Source organism: Argopecten irradians, chromosome 9, assembly GCF_041381155.1.
Source record: "Argopecten irradians isolate NY chromosome 9, Ai_NY, whole genome shotgun sequence".
In the NCBI taxonomy this organism is placed as follows: Eukaryota; Metazoa; Mollusca; class Bivalvia; order Pectinida; family Pectinidae; genus Argopecten; species Argopecten irradians.
The window spans coordinates 9,193,221-9,218,496 of record NC_091142.1 but is presented as its reverse complement, the minus strand read 5'-3'; the positions used below and the strand labels follow the sequence as shown (position 1 = coordinate 9,218,496).

The 25,276-nt window shown below is 31.0% G+C and overlaps 1 protein-coding gene across 2 annotated transcripts; it reads left to right on the top strand.

Annotated features, from left to right (window-relative positions):
• Window positions 1-1,338: 1,338 nt before the first annotated feature.
• On the top strand, window positions 1,339-17,024 carry LOC138331357 (uncharacterized). Of its 2 annotated transcripts, none has more exons than XM_069278922.1 (9): window positions 1,339-1,440; window positions 4,693-4,756; window positions 5,354-5,861; window positions 6,200-6,271; window positions 7,299-7,377; window positions 9,604-9,690; window positions 10,162-10,217; window positions 10,788-11,016; window positions 16,560-17,024. In XM_069278922.1, the coding sequence occupies exons 3-9, from the start codon at window positions 5,379-5,381 to the stop codon at window positions 17,015-17,017; spliced, it is 1,464 nt and encodes a 487-aa protein (XP_069135023.1). In that variant the 5' UTR covers window positions 1,339-1,440; window positions 4,693-4,756; window positions 5,354-5,378; the 3' UTR covers window positions 17,018-17,024. The 2 variants fall into 2 exon arrangements, with proteins under 2 accessions (XP_069135023.1, XP_069135024.1); XM_069278923.1 differs by lacking the exon at window positions 1,339-1,440 and adding an exon at window positions 2,294-2,378.
• The last annotated feature ends 8,252 nt before the right edge of the window (window positions 17,025-25,276 follow it).

Genomic DNA, 25,276 nt, shown 5'->3' with positions numbered 1-25,276 from the left:
TTTAAAATGTTGTCTTTCTGTTAAAGCGTTCGGTTATATTTATGGTTGTGATTTATCCTAATTTGCGGGCCCAAGTTATCTGTTTTAAATAACACACAGAAATTAAATTCTGAAAAAATGATGGAATATGGTTTTAAAAAGCCAAGAATGCGTTTTCTTCTAAAATATTCGTCAGAGTCCCCGGTTAGGCCTTGGCCCACTCGCGTGACCATCCCCTCCCCCTCCTACGTAATCTCCTCTCCATGGAATTATTTCCTGAATACGTCACCAGGCGAAACCCTCTCTCTTCACTTAGGTAAGAGAATAAAATATTTTTCAAGTTATCTTTAGCATGTCATTCCATAAATTTGAAAAAGCAACAGAGATAAGTCATTGTATTTTCTTCATATTGGATTGACATTTGTGATCATAATGTTAATTTTGATATCATCGGGTTTGAATTACGGTTTCTATATACAAAGATTTTTTCATACAAACTTTTCAATAAGCAAAGGATATACCTTGTTTCTTGATGAATATCGGGTATATTTTATCGAGTGAGGTGGAAAGCACGAGTGAAAAATACCAACGTTTCCACCTCACGAAATGAAATTTTACTTTCATCAAGAAACAAGGAATATTCTTCTTATTACATTTTACATCGCTATTTTAGTTCTAAATTAGACCAATTGACACCAGTACATGTATTTCAATCAGTCGCGAGTGTCCCGCATACCAATTTAGTTTCACACATTGGACACAAATTTCGAGGAAAAATAACATAAAATAATCTAATGCAAAATATTTAGACATTTATGCCCAAACAATTAAAATGAAGCATAAATAGGAAATATGCACGTAATATGTACTTTTGGTTGGATATTTGGGGGGAAAAGATATTCCCACCAAAACGATATTTTCACTGTAAATGCTGTGTTCTGTTTGGTCAATATTGAATGAAAATATCAAAAGTGTTATTTACATATATTTTCACCACTATAGATTATATTTCGTTCTGAAAAAATGAAATAAATAGTTATATTGGATATTATTAAGCAGGTTTAAAATCATTAACACTCGAGTAAAGTATTGGTTAGGAACGGATTGCATGTAAATCAGTTTGTAGATGTTAGTAGAGTTTCTTAGTAAATTTACAGGGAAAGAAAAAAATATCAATGTTATTATTCGGGGAAAAATGGAGAATGTAAATACTAAAAACCTAACACAAACAAATTAATAATGATTGAACGTATACAGGACAGTTAAAATACCTGTCCAACTCAAACATGGTAAGTTAAGATAACGTTATTGTATTTGTTTTATTAAAACAGTTTAAATGTCAATCAGACTTTAATCTCAATACGTCGGATGCACACATGTCGCATGCGTTGATCACATGTTACGTATACAATTATAAATTTGGACGGTGGACACAGCTATACAGCTATTGTTTACTTTAACGTAAGTCTTCAATCTTTTTTATTTATCTATATAGATCTGTGTCAGTCATTTTACTTGATTATTTGGTATGATTGTGGCGTATATATAAATGTTAACACTGACACAATCTTAGCGTAAATATCTGAATATATATTTAATACTTATGTAAGTATACTGCCTAATTAACAATGGCGGTATAGACCACCATTAGAAAATCCGAAATCTATCTAGATCTATGTCTGCCGTTTCGTTTGACTATTTATTATGATGGTGGTGGATATATAATCGTAAACTCTGACAAAAACTTAGCCTAAATATCTGTCAAATAATACTTATGTAAGTATACTGTCTAATTAACGATGGCGGTATAATTGTTAGAAATGAGCGACTTCCGGGTAGAAAGTGTGACCGCCATTTTTGTCTGTGATGCACCCTTATGAATTTTATATAAAACTGAGTTGTTTAAGTTTATGGTGATATAAGAAATGTCAAATTAAATGTGTTAGGCCTACTACTGGTAGAACGTTCAAACAACCTCTTCTTCGGGACACGGATTAACACAGCAATACGGTTGTGGACAGTCACCAAATGTGAGCATAAAATATAGACAAACTACGTACGACGTAGATATGTGGATATACATTGTATTATGTAATGTAGATCTGGAACAACTTCTAAAATAGTCATATAGAAAAAATAGTGAATATAAAATCAATTCGAATTACAAAATTATATAAATTACTGTCGTCCTGTTATGTCTAAATATAGTAAAAATGACGTAAGATACTAATTTAGTGTTCGAACCATTTATATCCAGGATGATACAGCTACATGTAGTTTGGAATTTCAAAGGGAAACTTTAAAAAAACGAAAATTTCCAATCATAAAATACAGGTGTGAAACAAAGGGAACACAAACTATCTCACCCATCCACTCATCACCTGGCAGACAGTGTAGAGGTAACCGTCATTATGATTGTTTACTAATAATGAAGTTTTTTGTCCCTGTTACTAAAATCAGCTATTTTGATAAATTTGTGAGTTCTTTTTGTATTCGTAAGATCTACAAATTTAAACATGCTAGGTCTTACAAAATAATATTTCTAAATTTAATATATAATCAGTCTAAGAGAACATTAAAAAACTTGCACATATATCGGAAACAGACCACTTTATTGTCCCTTTCTAATTCTACAAAAATGTATCACATTTAAATGTAAACCTTTGTTTGTCGGGATTATTTGACCTTGTCTAGCTGTCTGAACGTCATTGTATCATGGTCTTATTTATGAAGATTATTTGGTTCCATCAAACCTGTGAATTCAGAAGAAGATTTTTCAAATTTTAGCCATTTTGACCCATTTTGGCCCTGTCCCTCTGGTCCCTGGGGGTCGGCCAGGACCGATATGGTGGTAAAATGCTATCTCAGGCTAAAATTCTAACCCAGTTTGACTCATTTCCTATTAAAACTAAGCAAATAATGTTCATGAATGTGTTTTCCCTATATAAACTATTGTAAATTTGACTCCCTCCCCAGGGGAAAATCTGAGATCCCAGGGCCATGAAATTCACACATTTTGTAAAGGGCCTTAAGACCTTTCAATCTATGAAGAGTATTTGGTTCCATCGAATCTGTGAATTCAGAAGAAAATTTTTTGAAAATCTATATAGCCAATTTTTGGCCCCGGCTCTCTGGCCCCTTGGGGTCGGCCATGACCAATATGTATATGACGTTAAAATGCTCAGGCGAATAATTCTAATCAAGATTAGCTAATTTCCTTTGAAAACTAAGCAATTCATGTTCAAAAATGAGTTTTTCCTATATAAACTATACTGAATTTTACCCCCTCCCCAGGGGAAAAACTGAGATCCCAGGGCCATGAAATTCACAATTTTTGTAAAGGGCCTTAAGACTTTCCAATCTATGAAGGAAGAGTATTTGATTCTACCAGTTCCAGAATTTCAGAAGAAGATTTTTGAAGTTTTAGCCTATTTGACCCAGTTTGGCTCCATCCCTAAGGTCCTTGGGAGTCAGTCATGGAAAATTTGTTAATAGGATTGAATGGCCATCTCATAGGGATAATTCTGACAACATTTGACTAATTTCCTATTATAAATGAAAAATTTGTTAATAGGATTGAATGGCCATCTCATAGGGATAATTCTGACAACATTTGACTAATTTCCTATTATAAATGACCAAATAATGCTCAAAAATGTGTTCTCAGGTTACCTAAAAACTGACATGACAAATCAATTCGGAACATTCGGCACTTGTTAACATAGGTTCCGGAGTGAATCCTACATATAGTTAGTGTTATAACCTCATCCTAGGTCATCAATTTATATATTATTGTTGTATTTAAGAAAATTATTTTTTGTTTCGGGTAGTGGGCCTTTAACCAAAACTCTGATTGATAGATAGCATTTACAACTTTACATACAAAGATATTAACCCAGAGAATCAATGTAATGTACAAATATAAAATTTGATGTTACATAAGATTTATTTATAGATACGTGTACATGTATACTGGGGTATTCCAATTTATTTATCGTTCTTTGTTTGAACAACTGTACAATACAATTAACGAACGGCACGTTAGGATTATTTTTACTAGTAATAGAATATATTTCAAAAGCTATTTATAGTAACAACCATCTTAGTTTTGTGACAGGACCTTTGACGTATTGATAATATTTACAAGATATTACTCATTCATCAATATATAGATTAGTATAAACAATATTGAATTAATCCTGTGAGACATCAAATACTATTTGGGATATATAATAAATACAGATTACTTACGGGTATATCACAGATAAGAACGCGTTTTAAATATAGACCTAGTGTAAATATTTCACGTGATTCGATGAGGTGATTCTACATATAAAAAAAACACATCACCTTTTCAAAGAAATGACCATATTTCGTTATAAATGTTACTTTGGTAATTCCTTTGCTCGGATGACAATTAATCATCTGTAATTAAATCCTCTAAAAAGATCTTGCTGAATTAAAAACGCATTTTTTACAAAGATATGACAATATTTGGCAAACATGCTTTTGGTAATCTCTGACTCCTCAGATGACCAAATCAAATAAAGAAATACCCTAACAGAACCTTCATTCTAACAGGATCTTCCGTTCTTCTTATTCACCCATGTCAACTGACATTACTTTACAGGTGGTGTCGTGGATCTACTTTCATTTTACATCACCTTTTTATATTCCTGTAATGGAAATCCCTATGTTTTTTTTGTTATAAAGGTTGACCGAAATTGCTAACAGCTGTTGACCACTAGAATTTTTTGACTGAACATACAATTAAGACGTAAGTACAATTTCTCCTTATTTTTGACTAATACATATATCTTTATTGATTTCATATTTAAAAAAACTAACATAATTCAACATATAATGATAATATATTTAAAGATATCTAAGTGGAAAAATATTTAATGTTTTATTTGTCTTGTATATTTACATTATATTAAAATAAATATACAGTATATAGATACAAGTTTGTAAATTTCTTGAAAATACAAACATTTCTTTTTTTAATTTCTGGCTTGATCTTTGATACGGGAAGTTGAAAAAGTATCATAGTCATCTAATATCCTGATTGAAACTATCTAATATTAATGATTTTATTGGTTATGTATATTCTTGTTTTTGTTATTATGTTATATTAACAAGGATGTAAATACATATATATATGAATCATTGATGTCATGAATAATTCGGTCCCCAATTAAGAAAGCCAATTGGGCTCATTTTGGTAAAAGAATTTTTTTTTCTTTTACCAAAATGAGCCCAATGTGCTCTCGTACTCAATACCATAAATGAGTCATAATCCATAATCCTGTATGTCTATATTTTGTCTATTTATTGTTTTAATAAAATTTGTGTCTTTTTCTCAATCCTCAAGATAAACATGGATACTCTTATGGAAAATGGCTAACGGCAATAAATATAAATCGAAGACTTATAAACCATGGACTCGCGTTCACGAGAAGTCCAGTCGCGATGTGCATGGTACTGACGGGGGGCCCAGCAGTGGCAGCAACAGCAAAGACCCCAGCGAACTGTTGGCGATAGATTCGAAAGATAGATCTAATGATTCAAAAACAAAAGAAGATGATCTTTCCTCTAGCGAACATATACCCGAGTCCGCTCTGTGTGTCAATGGTCATTATGTGTATGGCGCTGTCGGAGGGCTCAGTGACAAAATTGACCCCAGTAAACTGTCGTGGACATGTACTGCCAATTGTCAGGAAGATGACGTACTTGCCATAAGGAATTCAAAGTCACAAAACGATTTGGAAACAGACTCGGGATATCGTTACAAAGTTTCTGACTCACAAGAAAAGGTTCTTCCCTCTGGTGGATCTTCTCATCAAGACGAAGTTCCATCAGTTTGGGATGCAGACAGATCGGTAGGTACAATACAAGGCCGATAACATGTTTATCATCGCTACTCATTTAGGCATTTCTTGTCAAACTTAAATAAATCCATACTTTATCTAAAATAATATCAGTTCTTTATTCGATGATGTTCATTATAATATAATTTTCTCTTTGTTCATTTACATGACTTTTATCAAATCTGTATTTCTGTACATTGTGCCATATTTCATTAAGTTAATATTAATGATTATAGGATAATAAAGTGTCATGATTAAATCACTTTTTATGTTCTGGTAAGAATGTAGCTGAATTATTGTCCTAAAACTGCATTCTTATGGGTCTTTTCATCAAATGTTATATTTCACAGAAGAGGGTATTCAGTAATGGAAATGAAGACACCCAGCCTTGGCCAGAGGACACTACACCTTCTGTACCTGATGTAAGTATTTCACCAGGCTCCAGGATCATGGAAAATCTTAGACTTAAGTTTTGACTTAGATATTCATAAATAACGTAACCTTTTATAACACAATCTTTGAACAACTTAGTCTAAAATTCGGATTCTTTCAGACTTAGTATCATTTGTTTTAAGCGATATTTGTAAATCAATCTGCTTTGATATATCTATCTAGTATGGCCTGATTGAGAGGGCACTATTGCCTCGTAGCATTGTCAAGGGATGTAATAGTGCCAGAACCGAAGGGCACTATCCCATCACGTGACAATACTATGAGACAATATAGTGGCTCAAACAGGCCATAATGGGTTTAGTACATCACCATGACATACAGATGCATGTCAAGGGACAACTCGCAACGCTATCTTCATTTCCACACCAAGTTGTTACATTAATAGGCTTTATAAATTTCAACAATTTCAACTTATAAATTGTCGCAGAAATCTGTTCTTCTTTAAAAGAGATTCAGTTTCATGAGGATTTAAAGTAGATCAATATAGAACAATATAGTGATCTGTCTTCAATAGAAAAGCAACATTTGCTTCCGTCCCCGCACAAATGCAACAGCCTAACCGCCATCTTGACGTCTTGGTCGAAGCGCAACGTTATAATGATTGTATGTAATGGTGACGTCACAATAGATTTACGTTCAATAGTGCCCGCTTGCCCGGGCACTATTGCAAATAGTACCCATGTGTGTAACCAATCAGAGTCCTGTTATTTGTCACGTGATGTACTAATATTTCATCAATTCTAGTTGTGAAGCCTCAGTTCAACATCTTGCAAACTCTGTTGCCAATCAGAATCCTGTATTTTGTCACGTGATGTACTAATATTTCATTAATTTTAGTTTTATAGTCTTAGTTCAACATCTTATAAACTCTTGCTTCAATGTTCAACATCTCATAACCCTTGTTTTAAAGGGTCAGTTCACTATTTCATAAACCCTTGTTTTCTCGACTGGTTTCGAACATTGACTTATCTCCTAACGTTATTGTGATTTCCTCAGTATGAAAAGATACATCCAGAGCTAAGCGGAGCGGTAAACAGGGAGACTACCATAGTTTTTGAGGAAACCGAGGGACCAGGTAAAATGCATAATCATGTAGATAGGATAAAAATATATGTAGACTATAATTTGTTGTTTAAACATTTATTAGGTCACCTGAGACGAAGTCAAGTGACCTATTCTAATCGCCTTTTGTCCGTCGTCGTCCGTCGTGCGTCGTCCGTCGTGCGTCGTCCGTCGTATGTCCGTAAACAATTTACATTTTCGACTTCTTCTCCAAAACTGCTGAAGCAATTTCAATGAAATTTTGCACAAAGCTTCTAAGGCATAAGGCCAATCAAAATTGTGAATTATATGGTCCCCACCCCCAGGGAGCTGCGGGAGGGGCCAAAAGGGGTAAAATTGAGTAAAATTTCAAAAATCTTCTTCTCTACTCACAGATGTGGTAGAATCAAATACTCTTCATAGATAGAAAGGTCCTTTACAAAAATTGTGAATTATATGACCCTGGGGTCTCTAGTTTTCCCCTGGGGAGGGGGTTAAGTTTACTATAGTTTACATAGGTAAAACACATTTTTGAGCATTATTTGGTCATTTGTAATAGAAAATGAGTCAAATATTGTCAGAATTGTCAGTATGAGATCGGCATTAAATCCTATTGACAAATTTTCTATGACTGACCCCCAGGGGTCTTAGGGGTGGGGTCAAAAGGGGTTAAATAGGCTATAACTTCAAAAATCTTCTTCTGAAATTCTGGAAATGGTAGAATTCAATTCTTTTCATAGATAGAAAGGTCCTAAGGTCCTTTACAAAAAATGTGAATTATATGACCCTGGGGTCTCCCGTTTCCCCCAGGGGAGTGGGTCAAGTTTACTATAGTTTATATAGGGAAAACACATTTATGAGCATTTTTTGCTCAATTTTCATTGGAAACGAGTCAAACTTGGTTAGAATTATTAGCCTGAGATAGCATTTTAACATCATATCCATATTGGTCCAGGCCGGCCCCCTTGGGGCAGAGGGGCGGGGCCAAAAAGTGTCAAATAGGCTAAAACTTCAAAAATATTCTTCTAAAATTCTGAAATGGTATAATCAAATACACTTTATAGATGAAAAGTTCTTAAAGTGTGTTTTATAAAAATTGTGAATTATATGACCCTGGGGCCTCATGTTTCCCCGTCGGGAGGGGGTCAAGTTTACTATAGTTTATGTAGGAAAAAACACATTTATGAGCATTTTTTGCTCAAGTTTCATAGGAAATGAGTCAAACTTGGTTATAATTATTAGCCTGAGATAGCATTTTAATATCATATCAATATTGGTCCTGGTCGACCCCCTGGGGGTAGAGGGGTGGGGCTAAAAAAGGGTCAAATAGGCTAAAACTTCAAAAATATTCTTCTAAAATTCTGGAAATAGTAGAATCAAATGATTATAGATGGAAAGGTCTTAAGGTGTTTTATAAAAATTGTGAATTATATGACCCTGGGGTCTCATGTTTCCCCTTCGGGAGGGGGTCAAGTTTACTATAGTTTATATAGGAAAAACACATTAATGAGCATTTTTTGATCAATTTTCATAGGAAATGAGTCAAACTTGGTTAGAATTATTAGCCTAAGATATAGCATTTTAACATCCATATCAGTCCTCGATGACCCCCTGGGGGACCAGAGGGACAGGACCAAACAGGGTCAAAATGATTAAAATTAAAAAAAAATACCTCTAAGTTCACAGGTTTGATGGAAGCAAATACTCTTCATAGTCTAAAAAGTCAAATTATAAATCACTGACCAACTTCAAGGCCCAACATATAGTGTTTTAATGTCTTTAATTTGTTTCATTATATATTCTAACTCAGGTGACCGTTAAGGCCCATGGGCCTCTTGTTTTAGGATTTCTGTTTCATACCGTTTCTAAGGAAACCGAGGAACATGTTAAACATCTATAATGGTTATTTTCATTTTTTTTCGATTTAAAATAAAAAGAACAAGAGAATAGATTTTAATGGTTATAAAAGTTCGTAATTTGGCCATAACGGTATATGTAATTCTTCCATTTTTTTCGTGGATCAAATGTTCACGGCCATAGCACTATCCTGCGAAACCAAGGAAGTATCATCACCGCGAAAATAACCGACTATACGGTATCCAAGTACTCGTATACCAAAGCTTTATTGATTTTAAATGTTCATATGTTTTTAGTGTTAAAAATCCAATCAATAACTTCATTTTCTTCGTTTGTTGGCTGCATAAATTTCTTATGACTTTGAATATCTGAATACATCTGTAAATGATTTGTTTTATTGCAGCACATGGTGATCTCGTCCCGGTCGTAAGCGCCCAACACAAATCACAGAATATCGACAATCTTCTCCCAAGCTCTAAGGATAGATGTGGTAAATAATTGATTCCATTGATATTGCTTTACATACAGTTGAACATCGTTAATTTGAATGTTCGTTAACTCGACGTTCTTTAAATCAAAAACTTTATTTCGTTAATTCGATAACGTATAGCTCGAACACCTTATTTAATTGATAGACTCGATATTCTATATAGACAACCTTTCACAATAATAATCGTCGACGATTAACTTTATCATTTAAACATGCTAACGATCGTTTATAAAGCTATACCAATAAATTTGGGTAATTGTCTGAAAAAATGCTGCAGGATCATCAAATAATCTTCGAATTAAGTTTTGACTTAGCCAATCATAAATGATGTAATTTTTTGTAACGTCCTCTTGGATTGTCTAAATCTAAACTACAAGATAATTAAGCTTAAGTCTAATTCATGAACCTGAGTTCTGGTTCTCTGGTCGTGGTATATACTGTACTTACCAAGTTACCCCTGTCTTTATCCAGGTATCCCATTAAGAGAAGAAGCCAGTGTTCAACCCACTAGAGGAATCCACGAGGAGGTATGTATTAATAATTTAGTTTCATATGTGACGTCCATTTCCATTGGTTAGTAAGTTTAAGGTCATTTAAGGTCAATTGTGCATAGCCTGAAAGAATTGTCCGTTGAATATCATAACGTCATACATGACAAGGAAAATTTAAAATCAAAAGTAAAAAAAAAAAAAAAATGATGCCTAATAAGTACATGTATCTCAATAAATTATTCAAATTAAATTTTAAACATTATTCTCAACATAATATTTGGATTATGAAGTAGACAGAAAAAATGTTTTTTTCCATGACTTCATTTACCCAAATGGTTTTTTCGGTTTTTGTTCGGCCTTTAGTGATTAACTATCTTCCTCGGAAAAAAATGGCGCCCTACACCAATATCACTCTCCGTGGTCACCTACCAAATGTGCTACTTCCATAAATTGTTTCACTCAATGACCGCTAAAATCTTTTTATCACATCAGGCTACTTTTCCGATATTTCTATAAATAATTGCAAAATACGTTAGTGGTGTTTAGATCTAGACCGATATATCAGTTAACTTATTGTCTAATTTTTATTATTCTTTTTTTCCATAGCAAAGACTGGTTGTCAGGGATAAATGCCCAAATTGTCACGGAAAAGGTTTCCATCCAACCATCGCGCATAATTTTGACTTGCACAAACAGAGAAGGAAAGCTGTGTTGAAATTGTGTCGCCAGAGTGTTGGTCATGTCAAGTGCTCGCGATGTGGTTATCTTGGCACCAGTTTCCGTATTCGCACATGTGACGTGGTAACATGTGTCCATGTCATAAAAGCATGTATGGGTGAGTGACATGGTGACTGGTACCGTAATATAAGACTCCTTCATATGTGGATATGAAGGATAGGGATCTTCTGACCGAGGGTCACAAAATGTAGTAAAACCCGAGGCTTGTCGAGGGTTTTGCAACATTTTGTGATCCCGAGGTTAGAATATCCCTATCCTTCATATCCACTTATGAAAGAGTATTTTTCTTTCATACCTCGACGTTTTATTGCAATTTTACAACTATAATATCCCGCCATTTTGAAACAAATTCGAAGAAATCCACTGCTAGAGGTCAATTTCTCATACATGAAAAATAACGTGATATTTTCAACAAAAATTCCGTTGTTTGCATCTTTTATAGTAAAACTAATCAAGTTTGTGAAAAATGTTAAAATTTTACCGAGGAAATAGAAATTTTGTTGACGCTGTGACGTCACAAGGCTTTATTGCATGAGTAGCCATGCAATACAGCCTCAGGCGGCATGAGTTTATTGCCCTGGACCAGCCAGTATTACACCCGTCGGTATGAAAGAAAAGTGGATATTTTCGATTACTGTAAACCAACTTATTTTTGCGGTGAACTTATTTCATGTTTTCACGCATAACGAATTTTTAACAATGATTTCATTTCGTGATGATAGAGACATCTTTTGTTCTATTTTACCTTTATTTGATTTTTTTTCGTGCCGATATATTTTCGCGGTTCTTAATCGCCCTCGAAATACTTGAAACTTTATTGCACTCGAAAATAAATTTATATACAGTAAAATAAATTTGTTTACAGTAAAATAAGTTTGTTTACAATAAAATAAGTTTGTTTACAGTAAAATAAGTTTGTTTATAGTAAAATAAGTTTGTTTACAGTAAAATAAATTCATTTACAGTAAAATAAATTTGTTTATAGTAAAATAACTTTGTTTAAAGTTAAATAAGTTTGTTTACGGTAAAATAAATTTATTTACAGTAATATAAGTTTGTTTACAGTAAAATAAATTTGTTTATAGTAAAATAAATTTGTTTATAGTAAAATAACTTTGTTAAAGTTAAATAAGTTTGTTAAAGTTAAATAAGTTTGTTTACAGTAAAATAAATTTATTTACAGTAAAATAAGTTTGTTTACAGTAAAATCAGTTTGTTTATAGTAAAATAACTTTGTTTAAAGTTAAATAAGTTTGTTTACGGTAAAATAAATTTATTTACAGTAATATAAGTTTGTTTACAGTAAAATAAATTTATTTAGGTTAAAATAAATTTGTTTATAGTAAAATAACTTTGTTAAAGTTAAATAAGTTTGTTTACAGTAAAATAAATTTATTTACAGTAAAATAAGTTTGTTTATAGTAAAATAAGTTTGTTTATAGTAAAATAAGTTTGTTTACAGTAAAATAAATTTATTTATAGTAAAATAAGTTTGTTTACAATAAAATAAGTCTGTTTACAATAAAATAAATTTATTTACAATAAAATAAATTTATTTACAGTAAAATAAGTTTGTTTACAATAAGGGCCGCGGTGGCCGAGTGGTTAAGATGTCCCGACATATTACCACAAGCCCTCCACCTCTGGGATGCGGGTTCGAATCCCATGTGGGGCAGTTGCCAGGTACTGACCGCTGGCAGGTGGTTTTTCTCCGGGTACTCCGGCTTTCCTCCACCAACAAACCTGGCACGTCCTTACATGACCCTGGCTGTTAATAGGACGTAAAACTAAAACAAACAAACAAACAAACAAACAAAGTTTACAATAAAATAAGTTTGTTTACAGTAAAATAAGTTTGTGTATAGTAAAATAACTTTGTTTAAAGTTAAATAAGTTTGTTTACGGTAAAATAAATTTATTTACAGTAAAATAAGTTTGTTTACAGTAATATAAGTTTGTTTACAGTAAAATAAATTTGTTTATAGTAAAATAACTTTGTTAAGGTTAAATAAGTTTGTTAAAGTTAAATAAGTTTGTTTACAGTAAAATAAATTTATTTACAGTAATATAAGTTTGTTTACAGTAAAATCAGTTTGTTTATAGTAAAATAACTTTGTTTAAAGTTAAATAAGTTTGTTTACGGTAAAATAAATTTATTTACAGTAATATAAGTTTGTTTACAGTAAAATAAATTTATTTACAGTAAAATAAGTTTGTTTACAGTAAAATCAGTTTGTTTATAGTAAAATTACATTGTTTAAAGTTAAATAAGTTTGTTTACAGTAAAATAAATTTATTTACAGTAAAATAAATTTGTTTATAGTAAAATAACTTTGTTTAAAGTAAATAAGTTTGTTTACGGTAAAATAAATCTATTTACAGTAATATGAGTTTGTTTACAGTAAAATAAATTTATTTACAGCAAAATAAATTTGTTTCTAGTAAAATAACTTTTAAAGTTAAATAAGTTTGTTAAAGTTAAAGTTTTGTTTACAGTAAAATAAATTTATTTACAGTAAAATAAGTTTGTTTACAGTAAAATCAGTTTGTTTATAGTAAAATAACTTTGTTAAAGTTAAATAAGTTTGTTTACAGTAAAATAAATTTATTTACAGTAAAATAAGTTTGTTTACAATAAAATAAGTTTGTTTATAGTAAAATAAGTTTGTTTACAGTAAAATAAATTTATTTACAGTAAAATAAGTTTGTTTACATAAATAAAGTTTTTACATAAAAATAAGTTTGTTTACAATAAAATAAATTTATTTACAGTAAAATAAGTTTGTTTACAATAAGGGCCGCGGTGGCCGAGTGGTTAAGATGTATATTACCACAAGCCCTCCACCTTTGGGATGCGGTTCGAATCCCATGTGGGGCAGTGCCAGGTAACCGTGGCAGGTGGTTTTTCACTCCGGCTTTCCTCCACCAACAAACATGGCATTTACATGACCTGGCTATAAATAGGACGTACAAACTAAAACAAACAAACAAACAAACAAACAAAGTTTACAATAAAAAGTTTGTTAAAAGTAAATTTGTTTATAGTAAAATAACTTTGTTTAAAGTTAAATAAGTTTGTTTACGTAAAATAAATTTATTTACAGTAATATAAGTTTGTTTACAAAAATAAATTTATTTACAGTAAAATAATTTGTTTAAAATAAAATTTAAGTTTATAAGTTTGTTAAAGTAAATAAGTTTGTTTACAGTAAAATAAATTTATTTACAGTAAAATAAGTTTGTTTACAGTAAAATCAGTTTGTTTATAGTAAAATACTTTGTTTAAAGTTAAATAAGTTTGTTTACAATAAAATAAATTTATTTACAGTAAAATAAGTTTGTTTACAGTAAAATAAATTTATTTACAGTTTTGTTTACAGTAAAATCAGTTTGTTTATAGTAAAATTACATTGTTTAAAGTTAAATAAGTTTGTTTACAGTAAAATAAATTTATTTACAGTAAAATAATTGTTTATAGTAAAATAACTTTGTTAAAGTAAAATAAGTTTGTTTACGGTAAAATAAATTTATTTACAGTAATATAAGTTTGTTTACAGTAAAATAAATTTATTTACAGCAAAATAAATTTGTTTCTAGTAAAATAACTTTTAAAGTTAAATAAGTTTGTTAAAGTTAAATAAGTTTGTTTACAGTAAAATAAATTTATTTACAGTAAAATAAGTTTGTTTACAGTAAAATCAGTTTGTTTATAGTAAAATTACTTTGTTTAAAGTTGAATAAGTTTGTTTACAGTAAAATACATTTATTTACAGTAATATAAGTTTGTTTACAGTAAAATAAATTTATTTAGGTTAAATAAATTTGTTTAGTAAAATACTTGTTAAAGTAAATAAGTTTGTTTACAGTAAAATAAATTTATTTACAGTAAAATAAGTTTGTTTACAAAATATTGTTTATAAAATAAGTTTGTTTACAGTAAAATAAATTTGTTTAACAAATAAGTTTGTTTACAGTAAAATAAATTTATTTACAGTAAAATAAGTTTGTTTACAATAAAATAATTTTTAAATAGTTTGTTTAATAAAAATAATTGTTTACAGTTAATAAATTTGTTTACAGTAAATAATTTTTATAAGTATTAAAAGTTAAATAAGTTTGTTTACGTAAAATAAATTTATTTACAGTAATATAAGTTTGTTTACAGTAAAATAAATTTATTTACAGCAAAATAAATTGTTTCTAGTAAAATAACTTTTAAAGTTATATAAGTTTGTTAAAGTTAAATAAGTTTGTTTACAGTAAAATAAATTTATTTACAGTAAAATAAGTTTGTTTACAGTAAAATCAGTTTGTTTATAAGTAAAATAATTTGTTTAAAGTTAAATAAGTTTGTTTACAGTAAAATACATTTTTTACAGTAATATAAGTTTGTTTACAGTAAAATAAATTTTATTTACAGTAAAATAAGTTTGTTTACAGTAAAATCATTTGTTTATAGTAAAATTACATTGTTTAAAAAATAAGTTTGTTTACAGTAAAATAAATTTATTTACAGTAAAATAAGTTTGTTTACAATAAAATAGTAAATAAAATAATTATTTTGTTTGTTTACAAGTAAAATAAGTTTGTTAATTGTTTACAGTAAAATAAATTCATTTACAGTAAAATAAATTTATTTACAAGTTTATATATAAGTTTGTTTACAGTAAAATAAATTTATTTACAGTAAAATAAGTTTGTGTATAGTAAAATAACTTTGTTTAAAGTTAAATAAGTTTGTTTACGGTAAAATAAATTTATTTACAGTAATATAAGTTTGTTTACAGTAAAATAAATTTATTTACAGTAAAATAATTTTGTTTATAGTAAATAACTTTGTTAAAGTTAAAAAAGTTTGTTAAAGTTAATAAGTTTGTTTACAGTAAAATAAATTTATTTACAGTAAAATAAGTTTGTTTACAATAAAATAAGTTTATTTACAGTAAAATCAGTTTGTTTATAGTAAAATAACTTTGTTTAAAGTTAAATAAGTTTGTTTACGGTAAAATAAATTTATTTACAGTAATATAAGTTTGTTTACAGTAAAATAAATTTATTTAGGTTAAAATAAATTTGTTTATAGTAAAATAACTTTGTTCAAGTTAAATAAGTTTGTTAAAGTTAAATAAGTTTGTTTTACAGTAAAATAAATTTATTTACAGTAAAATAAGTTTGTTAACAGTAAAATCAGTTTGTTAATAGTATGACGCTTTCATTTATCACAAGTCAACCAAAAAGATGAAATATGTGAAAACTGTCAATATCATAATGTACAATGCGAAAAATGTCACATTGTTTTAAAAGTGTGAAAGGTGGTGCACTTTTAAGCGAAGATATAATCACGCAAAAATATCCATATTTGCTATTTAAAGCTGTTTGTTGGTCGCTGTAATTTAACATATACAGTAAGATGTAAAACCACTTTCACTCTGCGTCTGAACCAGTTTAGAAGAAAAAATCGGCTAAAAGCATTGATCGGATATGCGGGAACGAATTACGCTGTGATGTCAATGTTTCTTCCTTTCTTTCTTTTTTAATTGGAGTAATATTTCGACAGTTTACTTCTATTGCCTTGTCTTAGTTAGTGAGTTAATACATTGTTTTAAAAGTGTGAAATGATGCATTTTGTCATTGTTGCAGCCGAGGGCCATGAAATCAAAGTGGAATTCTATAACCAGGGAGAAGACGAAAAGAACACAATCTTATACAGTATGACAGAACAATTCCATGACAAGGTTTTGGACTTTGCTGTTCTCAAACTTCATGATGACGGCGCTGGATTCCCGCCTGCCTTTAACAAGTTCAGGAATCCATCTTCCGCAGACGGGACCAACGAATATCTCGTTTATCTTGTATGTTTCCAGAAAAATTTTGCTGGAGAGAGCGAGCTTAACGTGGACTGTGGTACACTTAGGCTAAAGGACGATACATTTGATAAGCATCTGGAAAACGCCAATTTGAAAGTGATGGCGATGTTCTCCCACATAAAAGGTGAAGCTCCTTTTGGCCAAGCTCATCTGCATAAAAAGAATGGAAGTGTACCGTTGCTTAGTGACATCAAAACATGGCGGATCCGGTGGCGTCGGCGGCTTTTTTGACCAATCAGGACACTTCGTGGTGGACTCCATGTATAGGCGAGGTTATCCCGGGATGTACTATGACAAGGACAACGAAGGGAAGCCGGTCCTGAGTGACCAGGAGAGAGGACAACTGCAGTCATGCTGGAAAATGGAACTAGGACTGGACATCGGAAAAATCTTAAGAGACATTAGACCATCTATATAAATAAGGCTGTTCTTATAATTAGTTATATTTTTTGACCAGTACCTTCTGATCTAGAATCAGAAGCACTTTTGACTTGAGCAAATATAATATTATAATATAAACCTTTAGATTTTTCTCCATAAAGGTAGTGAGCCTAGTTATCCATTAGGGTTCCAATGTACTTAATTGCTAAACTTGGTAGTGAAGTGCACTGGAGTGCACAAGTAAATTTAACTCCGGTTCACTAGCTAGTGCACTAGAGTTAACATCGTAGTGCACTAGAGTTCACATCGTAGTGCACTAGAGTTAACATTGTAGTGCACTAGAGTTAACAACGTAGTGCACTAGAGTTAACACTGTAGTGCACTAGAGTTCACATCGTAGTGCACAAGATAAATGAGCCTGATATTCCTACTTATTGCATAAATTGTACATGTACAATCTGTTCATGTATATATTTTATTGAAAGGTTTTAAATATATTTCAATTATTTTAGATGAATTACCAAATGTACTCTGTAATCAAAACTTAGCATAACTAAGTTAGTATGTAAATAATTAATTTATTAAATAAAATGGTTACTTTTATTGGTGTACAAATATGGTTTCGTCTGAGTGATTTAGCCTTATATGAGTTTTAATATTAAAGTAAAGAATATACCGTAAGATGCGATATGACTTGACCACATGCACCTTTTCTATAGATATTTTTTTTTCAGAAAATAAATGAATTTATTTATTTATTAGGATCAAATACTTTATACTTGTTATTATACATTTACTAATAGCTACATTTATTACTCAGATCAAATATTAGGTATTCTAGATATAAATAGCTATATCTATTTTTAATTTATTTCATGTATTAAATTTATTTTTTTATTTGATTTTATTATTTATTTATTTGAATCATATATCTTCGTTTTTGCCATTCTAGAAATTAACAGCTATATATACTTGTATTTCACATTTAGAATGTCAGATTTTGTACATTTAGCAGTTTTGGCTATTACACTTTTATTATACCCTCATAAGTCGCTTGGTGAATTTTACCTGTACTGGCCAGGCCCCAGGGCAAGAAACTAAGCTAGGAGTCACCTGTCTTGTCATGCATGACTGTCCTTCCCCTAATCCTGTAATTACCTATGAAGCCAGTTCAATTAACACACAAATTGTGATTCCTGAAAATACAGGTGAACAGGTGCCCTATGGGTTTTGATTTTTGATTAGAACAATTCATTTTATTCACTCCAGACACACGAGCTGTGTGTAACAGGAGGTCAATCAAACAAATACATATAGAGATGACAGAACAGAGATACATCAATTACATAATAATGTTCTACAAGTTTAGCAATAATACATACATTACACATCCTTACATACATCCTTACATTAACATGTAATATATTTTCGTACATACTTTACATACCTGTGTAAATACATTATATTACATTACATATATTATACACATTACATACGTACATTATTCTACATAACTACATAAATACATTACATTACATACATTATACACATTACATTCATACATTATTCTACATAACTACATAAATACAACTACATAAATACATTACATACATATATTATACACATTACATACATATATTATACACATTACATACATGTATTATACACATTACATACATACACTATTCTACATAAATACATAAATCCATTACATTACATATATTATACACATTACATATACATACATTATTCTACATAAATACATTACAAACATTACATTTATTAAGGTACTTGCATACATTACATTACAATTCACACTTTTTATACATAAAGACATTACATACATATGTCACATTACATTACCGAACGATACATAGGCCTATATACAACTGCGGGGTACGGACAAAAGCCCCCCCGGACAAAAGCCCCTTAGGACATAAGCCCCTAGGACAAAAGCCCCTTGGACAAAAGCCCCTCCATACTAATGGAAAAGAGGACAAAAGCCCCTTCATTTTTCAAAAAAATTAAATTCAAAAATATAGTAAAAAAAAAATATAAAATATTTTCTTATATCAGTTTTTTTTTCTTCAAATATACATGTAGTTCAAAATAAGACACAATGTAATAATTTACTGGATTATTGGGATTTTACTAAAAATTTGATAAATTGATTTCATGATTTATAGAAAAAAATGTAAAAAATTATATTGATGTTAATCTAATTATGACACTATATGATAGAAATATTTTGTAATTAAACATACTTTCCTAATTATCTATATATAATCAATGCAAACATCAAGCTGTTAGCCTGGTAGGTGTGTTATGATAAAGTAAACATTAATGGTTTCTTGTATATATAACATTCTAATGTCTATGTATACATGTTTTTTTATTCTTTCTTTGATATCAATAACTCAAAAATTAAAAGAATTCAAATGATCACATCATAATTATGCTTTTTTATTATGTTTGACACTCTTCTCTGATAATACCCAAATGTATCAAATAGCAAATAAATATCTAAAAAAATAGAAATAAGAAAAAATACATTATTTTATAAAGAAGGGGCTTTTGTCCGGAGGGGCTTTTATCCTAAGGGGCTTTTGTCCGGAGGGGCTTTTGTCCTAGGGGCTTATGTCCGGAGGGGCTTTTGTCCAGGGGGGCTTTTGTCCTACACTCAATTGCCTATATACAATGCATACATACACCTATATACACTGTTCATATCCCCACGCACACATACATGTATATAAGTATGAAATAAGTATAAACACACGTACATATACGTACAAACTCACATACATGTATATAAGTATGAAATAATAAATAAGTATAAACACGTACACATACGTACAAACACACATACATGTATATAAGTATGAAATAAGTATAAACACGTACACATACGTACAAACACACATACATGTATATAAGTATGAAATAAGTATAAACACGTACACATTCGTACAAACACACATACATGTATATAAGTATGAAATAAGTATAAACACTTACATATACGTACAAACACACATACATGGATATATTTATATAAGTATGTGATATGCATATACCCGTACATATATCCATACCAAAACACATAAAAGTAAGAAATATATAGAAAAAAAAAAAGTATACATCATTAGGAGACTAATAGGGTTTCCAATTTAGATATGAATTTGACAAGTTTTTTCAGAAGTGCAACATTACATATTGAAAACATACCTTTCATTTTTCATTCACTAGGGCAATTGTAATAATATTCCGGAATATGTTTGTGTCGAATTTCCTTTACTAAATCATTTTCACATTTATATAAATAATGAAACTCATCACCAATGTCTAGATAACATACATGTAATGTTCAAATCCTATTTTCTCTACTCACACCCGCCCCACCGACCTGTTTCAATTGGTAGCTTAATATTCGAAGTTCTAAATTTACATAAAGTTTTTCGTTCTTCTGGATACAATTTTTGGAGATAAATTTCTAGTTCCCACTTACTTTTAAAGATTGAATAAGTTTTACCACGAGATGAAGTATCAATATCGTTATTCCAATGTTGAATAAATTGGTCAATTAACACACATATTGTGATTCCTGAAAATACAGGTGAACAGGTCCCCTATGAGTTTTGATTTTTGAAAAGTTACAGAACTTTGTATTTTGTCAAGAGTCAACAATTTAACTGAAATAAATTAAATTGAAATTTATTAAAAAATTCTTATTATCAGCTACCTTTGTACCCAAATAACTCTGTCAGAGACATACAAATATATATTTTATATGTCTCTAACTCTGTTAATTAATTCTAGCAAGAAATTTATATATTTATTGAACAGCTGTGCGATTGGTACGATAAGTCAATAAAATTTGCGAAATCATTCCATATGATAAACGGACCACGTTGATGAGTCTAATCATTTAAATCAAATCCTTATTTCTGTTTAAACATATATTTCTACACATGTTATATTACATCATAATATCTGAAATATATTTTGATTGATATATTAAATTTTGATTTATTTCTATATATATCTATGTATATATAAACATATGAAATCTATATCAAAATTAAGCAGCAAAAGTTGTGTATATTTATTAAAAGATTAATAACTTCAAGTGATGATCATCGACCTGCATGTACATTAAAATAATGTAAGTGTCGCATATAGTTCATGTTGTGTTTTAGTGTTTACACATACACATAAAATACATATTCATATCAAGGATTTCTAACTACATACGTGTACATATTAATTATTTAATTGTTATCATATTTTATTGATGTGTAATTGGTACAAAAGTCTGTCACATACACTGATATACATGTACTGTACATTGTACATGGGGATACAGGTATACACTGTACCCGCATATATGACTTGTATACTGTAAACTCTAGGCACACAGGTCTGTCGTTATATATGGTCACTAGGCCTAGGGCCCTTTTCTCCCTATTTCCCCATCCCACCACCAGAGGTGACACCTTACCTGAGATGATCAGTCAGGCGTCACAGGTAAGGTATACCTATTTTCTTTAACCCCAGGGGGTCCATTATGGCATTCAATTCAATAGATATATAGCATGCTGTGACAGCCTCTGTACCTGATAAGTTTAGTAAAGTCTAACTGTCTACTTGACCCCATTTGGTTTTGTTTCATATAATAAAAATAAACTTATAGCTTCTTTTTATCAAAATACGCTATTCTTTCAATTGAGAATAATTGTTATAATATTTTTTCCCTCAAAATGAAGATAATGTATTGTTTTGTATCTTGTTTTTATTTTATTTATATTTTTGAGGAGATGGAGAGGGGGTTATTAATTATGTACTATATATTTAAATTTATACTACATGTGTACATGGACATGTACATGTATATATGTGTATTCCAAACATGCTTCGGGACAATACCCCTTTGGCTCCTTTATACCCCAGCCCCACCCCAAACCTACCTACAATGTAGCTATATTGTATGTGTATTTCGCCACTCTGACACTTATTCTGTCCTCTGGACATGAATTGTTTTACCTGCAATTTAACTAACATGCTGGCTCAGGTATACATACGACCATCATACAAATACTAGTCCAAGAAAAGGATGTGATTACATGAATGAACGTATGTAAAATCAGATATTTAGATAATATACTGTATAAATTTCTGGTAAAACCTATAATCTAGCTAGAATAAATGTAGCTTCATGAACACTGTATCTAAAAATGCAAGTTATTTAATTGACAATTTTAATTGTCCATGCACACTGTTGGGATTACTTTCATCCCGCATTACAATTCAATGTTAATAATTGTAAGGATCCATATGGTATCCGGAAAATTAATTCATTTATTTAATTCAAAATGAATACAAGTTATACCACAAATTTGAATATACTTGTATTTGTAAGGTTAAACTGGAACATGTGCGTATCACGTACAGACACTGTAAAACTGAAGTGCACTACGTAGTGCACTAGAGTTAACATTGTAGTGCACAAGAGTTAACATTGTAGTGCACAAGAGTTAACATTGAAGTGCACTAGAGTTAACTCTGTAGTGAACTGGAGTTCACATCGTAGTGCACTCTAGTGCACTACAATGTTTAGTCTAGTGCACTACGTTGTTCACTACGTGTGCACTACAAAGTGCACTAGATACCAAGTTTAGTTTGCTCCCAACTGTAATTCATAAACTGTTGTTAGTTTTGCAGGATTTAGACATCATTTTTTATAGTTCAATAGATCAAAAACTTGAGGTTTTGTTCCAAAAATTTCACTATATTGTACGCTGATGCAGATATTTTTTTGTAAATAAGTTTTAATGTAGAATTGTATTAAAAAAAAAAGAATAAAAAAATAGCAAAAATGTCATACTTTATTCCAATTTATTATTTTTTCTTATAAAATGATAATTGACTGTTGATGAAAGGAAATGTAACGCGTGGATATAGTGATTGTAACCCCTGGAGTATTGAAGATGTTCCAAGGGTTGATTTAAAGACAGTAAGAGAAACCCCTGTAGCAACGAGGATGGTCCAGGGGTGGATAAAATGACAGTGATAATAGCCTCTGGAGTATCGAAAATGTTCCCGGGTTGGCTATAACGATAGTGATAGTAGCCCCTGGAGACTTGGTGATGGTCCAGAGGAGGATTAAATGACAGTGATAATAACCCCTGAGCAGTGAGGATGGTCCAGGGGTGGATATAACGACAGTGATAGTAACCCCTGAGCAGTGAGGATGGTCCAGGGGTGGATATAACGACAGTGATAGTAACCCCTGAGCAGTGAGGATGGTCCAGGGGTGGATATAACGAGCGTGATAGTAACCCCTGAGCAGTGAGGATGGCCCAGGGGTGGATATAACGACAGTGATAGTAACCCCTGGAGACTGGGTGATGGTCCAGAGGAGGATTAAATGACAGTGATAATAACCCCTGAACAGTGAGGATGGTCCAGGGGTGGATATAACGACAGTGATAGTAACCCCTGAGCAGTGAGGATGGTCCAGGGGTGGATATAACGACAGTGATAGTAACCCCTGAGCAGTGAGGATGGTCCAGGGGTGGATATAACGACAGTGATAGTAACCCCTGAGCAGTGAGGATGGTCCAGGGGTGGATATAACGACAGTGATAGTAACCCCTGAGCAGTGAGGATGGTCCAGAGAGGATATAATGACAGTGATAGTAACCCTTGTAGCATCTACAATGTAGGATAGTTCTGGAGTGGTTATAACAACAGTGATAGAAACATACTTGGAAAATGAGTTCATTTGTAGTGGAGAGGGGGTGATAACTGCCGAGGTTTTAGTAGACATTTCTCTATATAACATGATTATTACCAGGCTTTGTACTTTTAAGCGCCAAAATCAGATGAAATCAATGAGGTAATCATGATTACTGACCTGATACATTACAAAATTGTGAATAAAATTAAAATAAACAAAATTTTGCGAAAGATTTACATGTGAACACATTTTCAGTTGCGTATTAGTTCAAAAAAAGGTTTGATGTTATAACTTATACCAAGCAAATTAAATCTACATTAAAACACATTTATAATGAATGCATGGTTATAACATAGAAATATTTTCATTGCCCATCAATGTTACTATAATATTTTTGTAATATGTATGATGTTCATAACGAATCACTGTTGTCAGTCCACAGAGCTTCGGTCCATATTTTACTATATACACAAAGTAACAGATATGGGATAAGACGGACCGTATTTGACCCAATACGTGCCCCTCTAAGATTCAAGGTTCAAGATTCAAGAAATTTTATTTTGCGTCGCATATCAGAAACAAATACAACATGAGCACTGTGTATAGTGCTATTCTCGTGACAAACATAAGTATATTGTAATTTAACTATGAAATGGCTGGCAAAATATCACAGACATAATTATACACTGATAGACTTTACAATGACAATGACACAGAAAATATTATAACATTTGAAGTAAGCATAGTCACTTGGAGTAAAAAAGTAAGTTAATATTGAACACTAGTATATCACACTGGTGTTACTATAGAGTATTAAGACACTGCAAGAGTGTAATATACATATATGCCAATATGGCAAAAAGTAAAAATTGACAGAATAAACACTAACATAGTATACATGTATATTAAAAGTACTTGCTGTCGGTAGAAGCCATGCTCTCAGTCAGTCGCCATTGAATTCTCGGGTCAAATGGAAATCAAGACATCGTGGTCATAACTTAACACTTTAATTAGCTTTAGATAATCAACTGTAGTAGGTGAGGCATTGTTTTTACAATCATCAATAGCTTTTATTATATAAAAGGCTACCATTAACAGAGCGGTACTTCAACATTCATAGATCGTCAACCCCTCAGAATGGACAGATTTTCCCCCCGTAAAATTTTTAAACCACTCTTTCCATAGGTGTTTATAATCGGCACGCTGATAAGTCAAAGACCCACTATAGAATAATATAAAGAGAAAGGTAAGAAACTTCTCTGTGACGCAAAATTATTAAAAGATTTTAAAACTCTGCTGGTCTTGTTACCAAAACAAAATGCCTGAAACTTTTCCAGGTTTGCCTTCATGCCGTTTGAATTAAACCAATC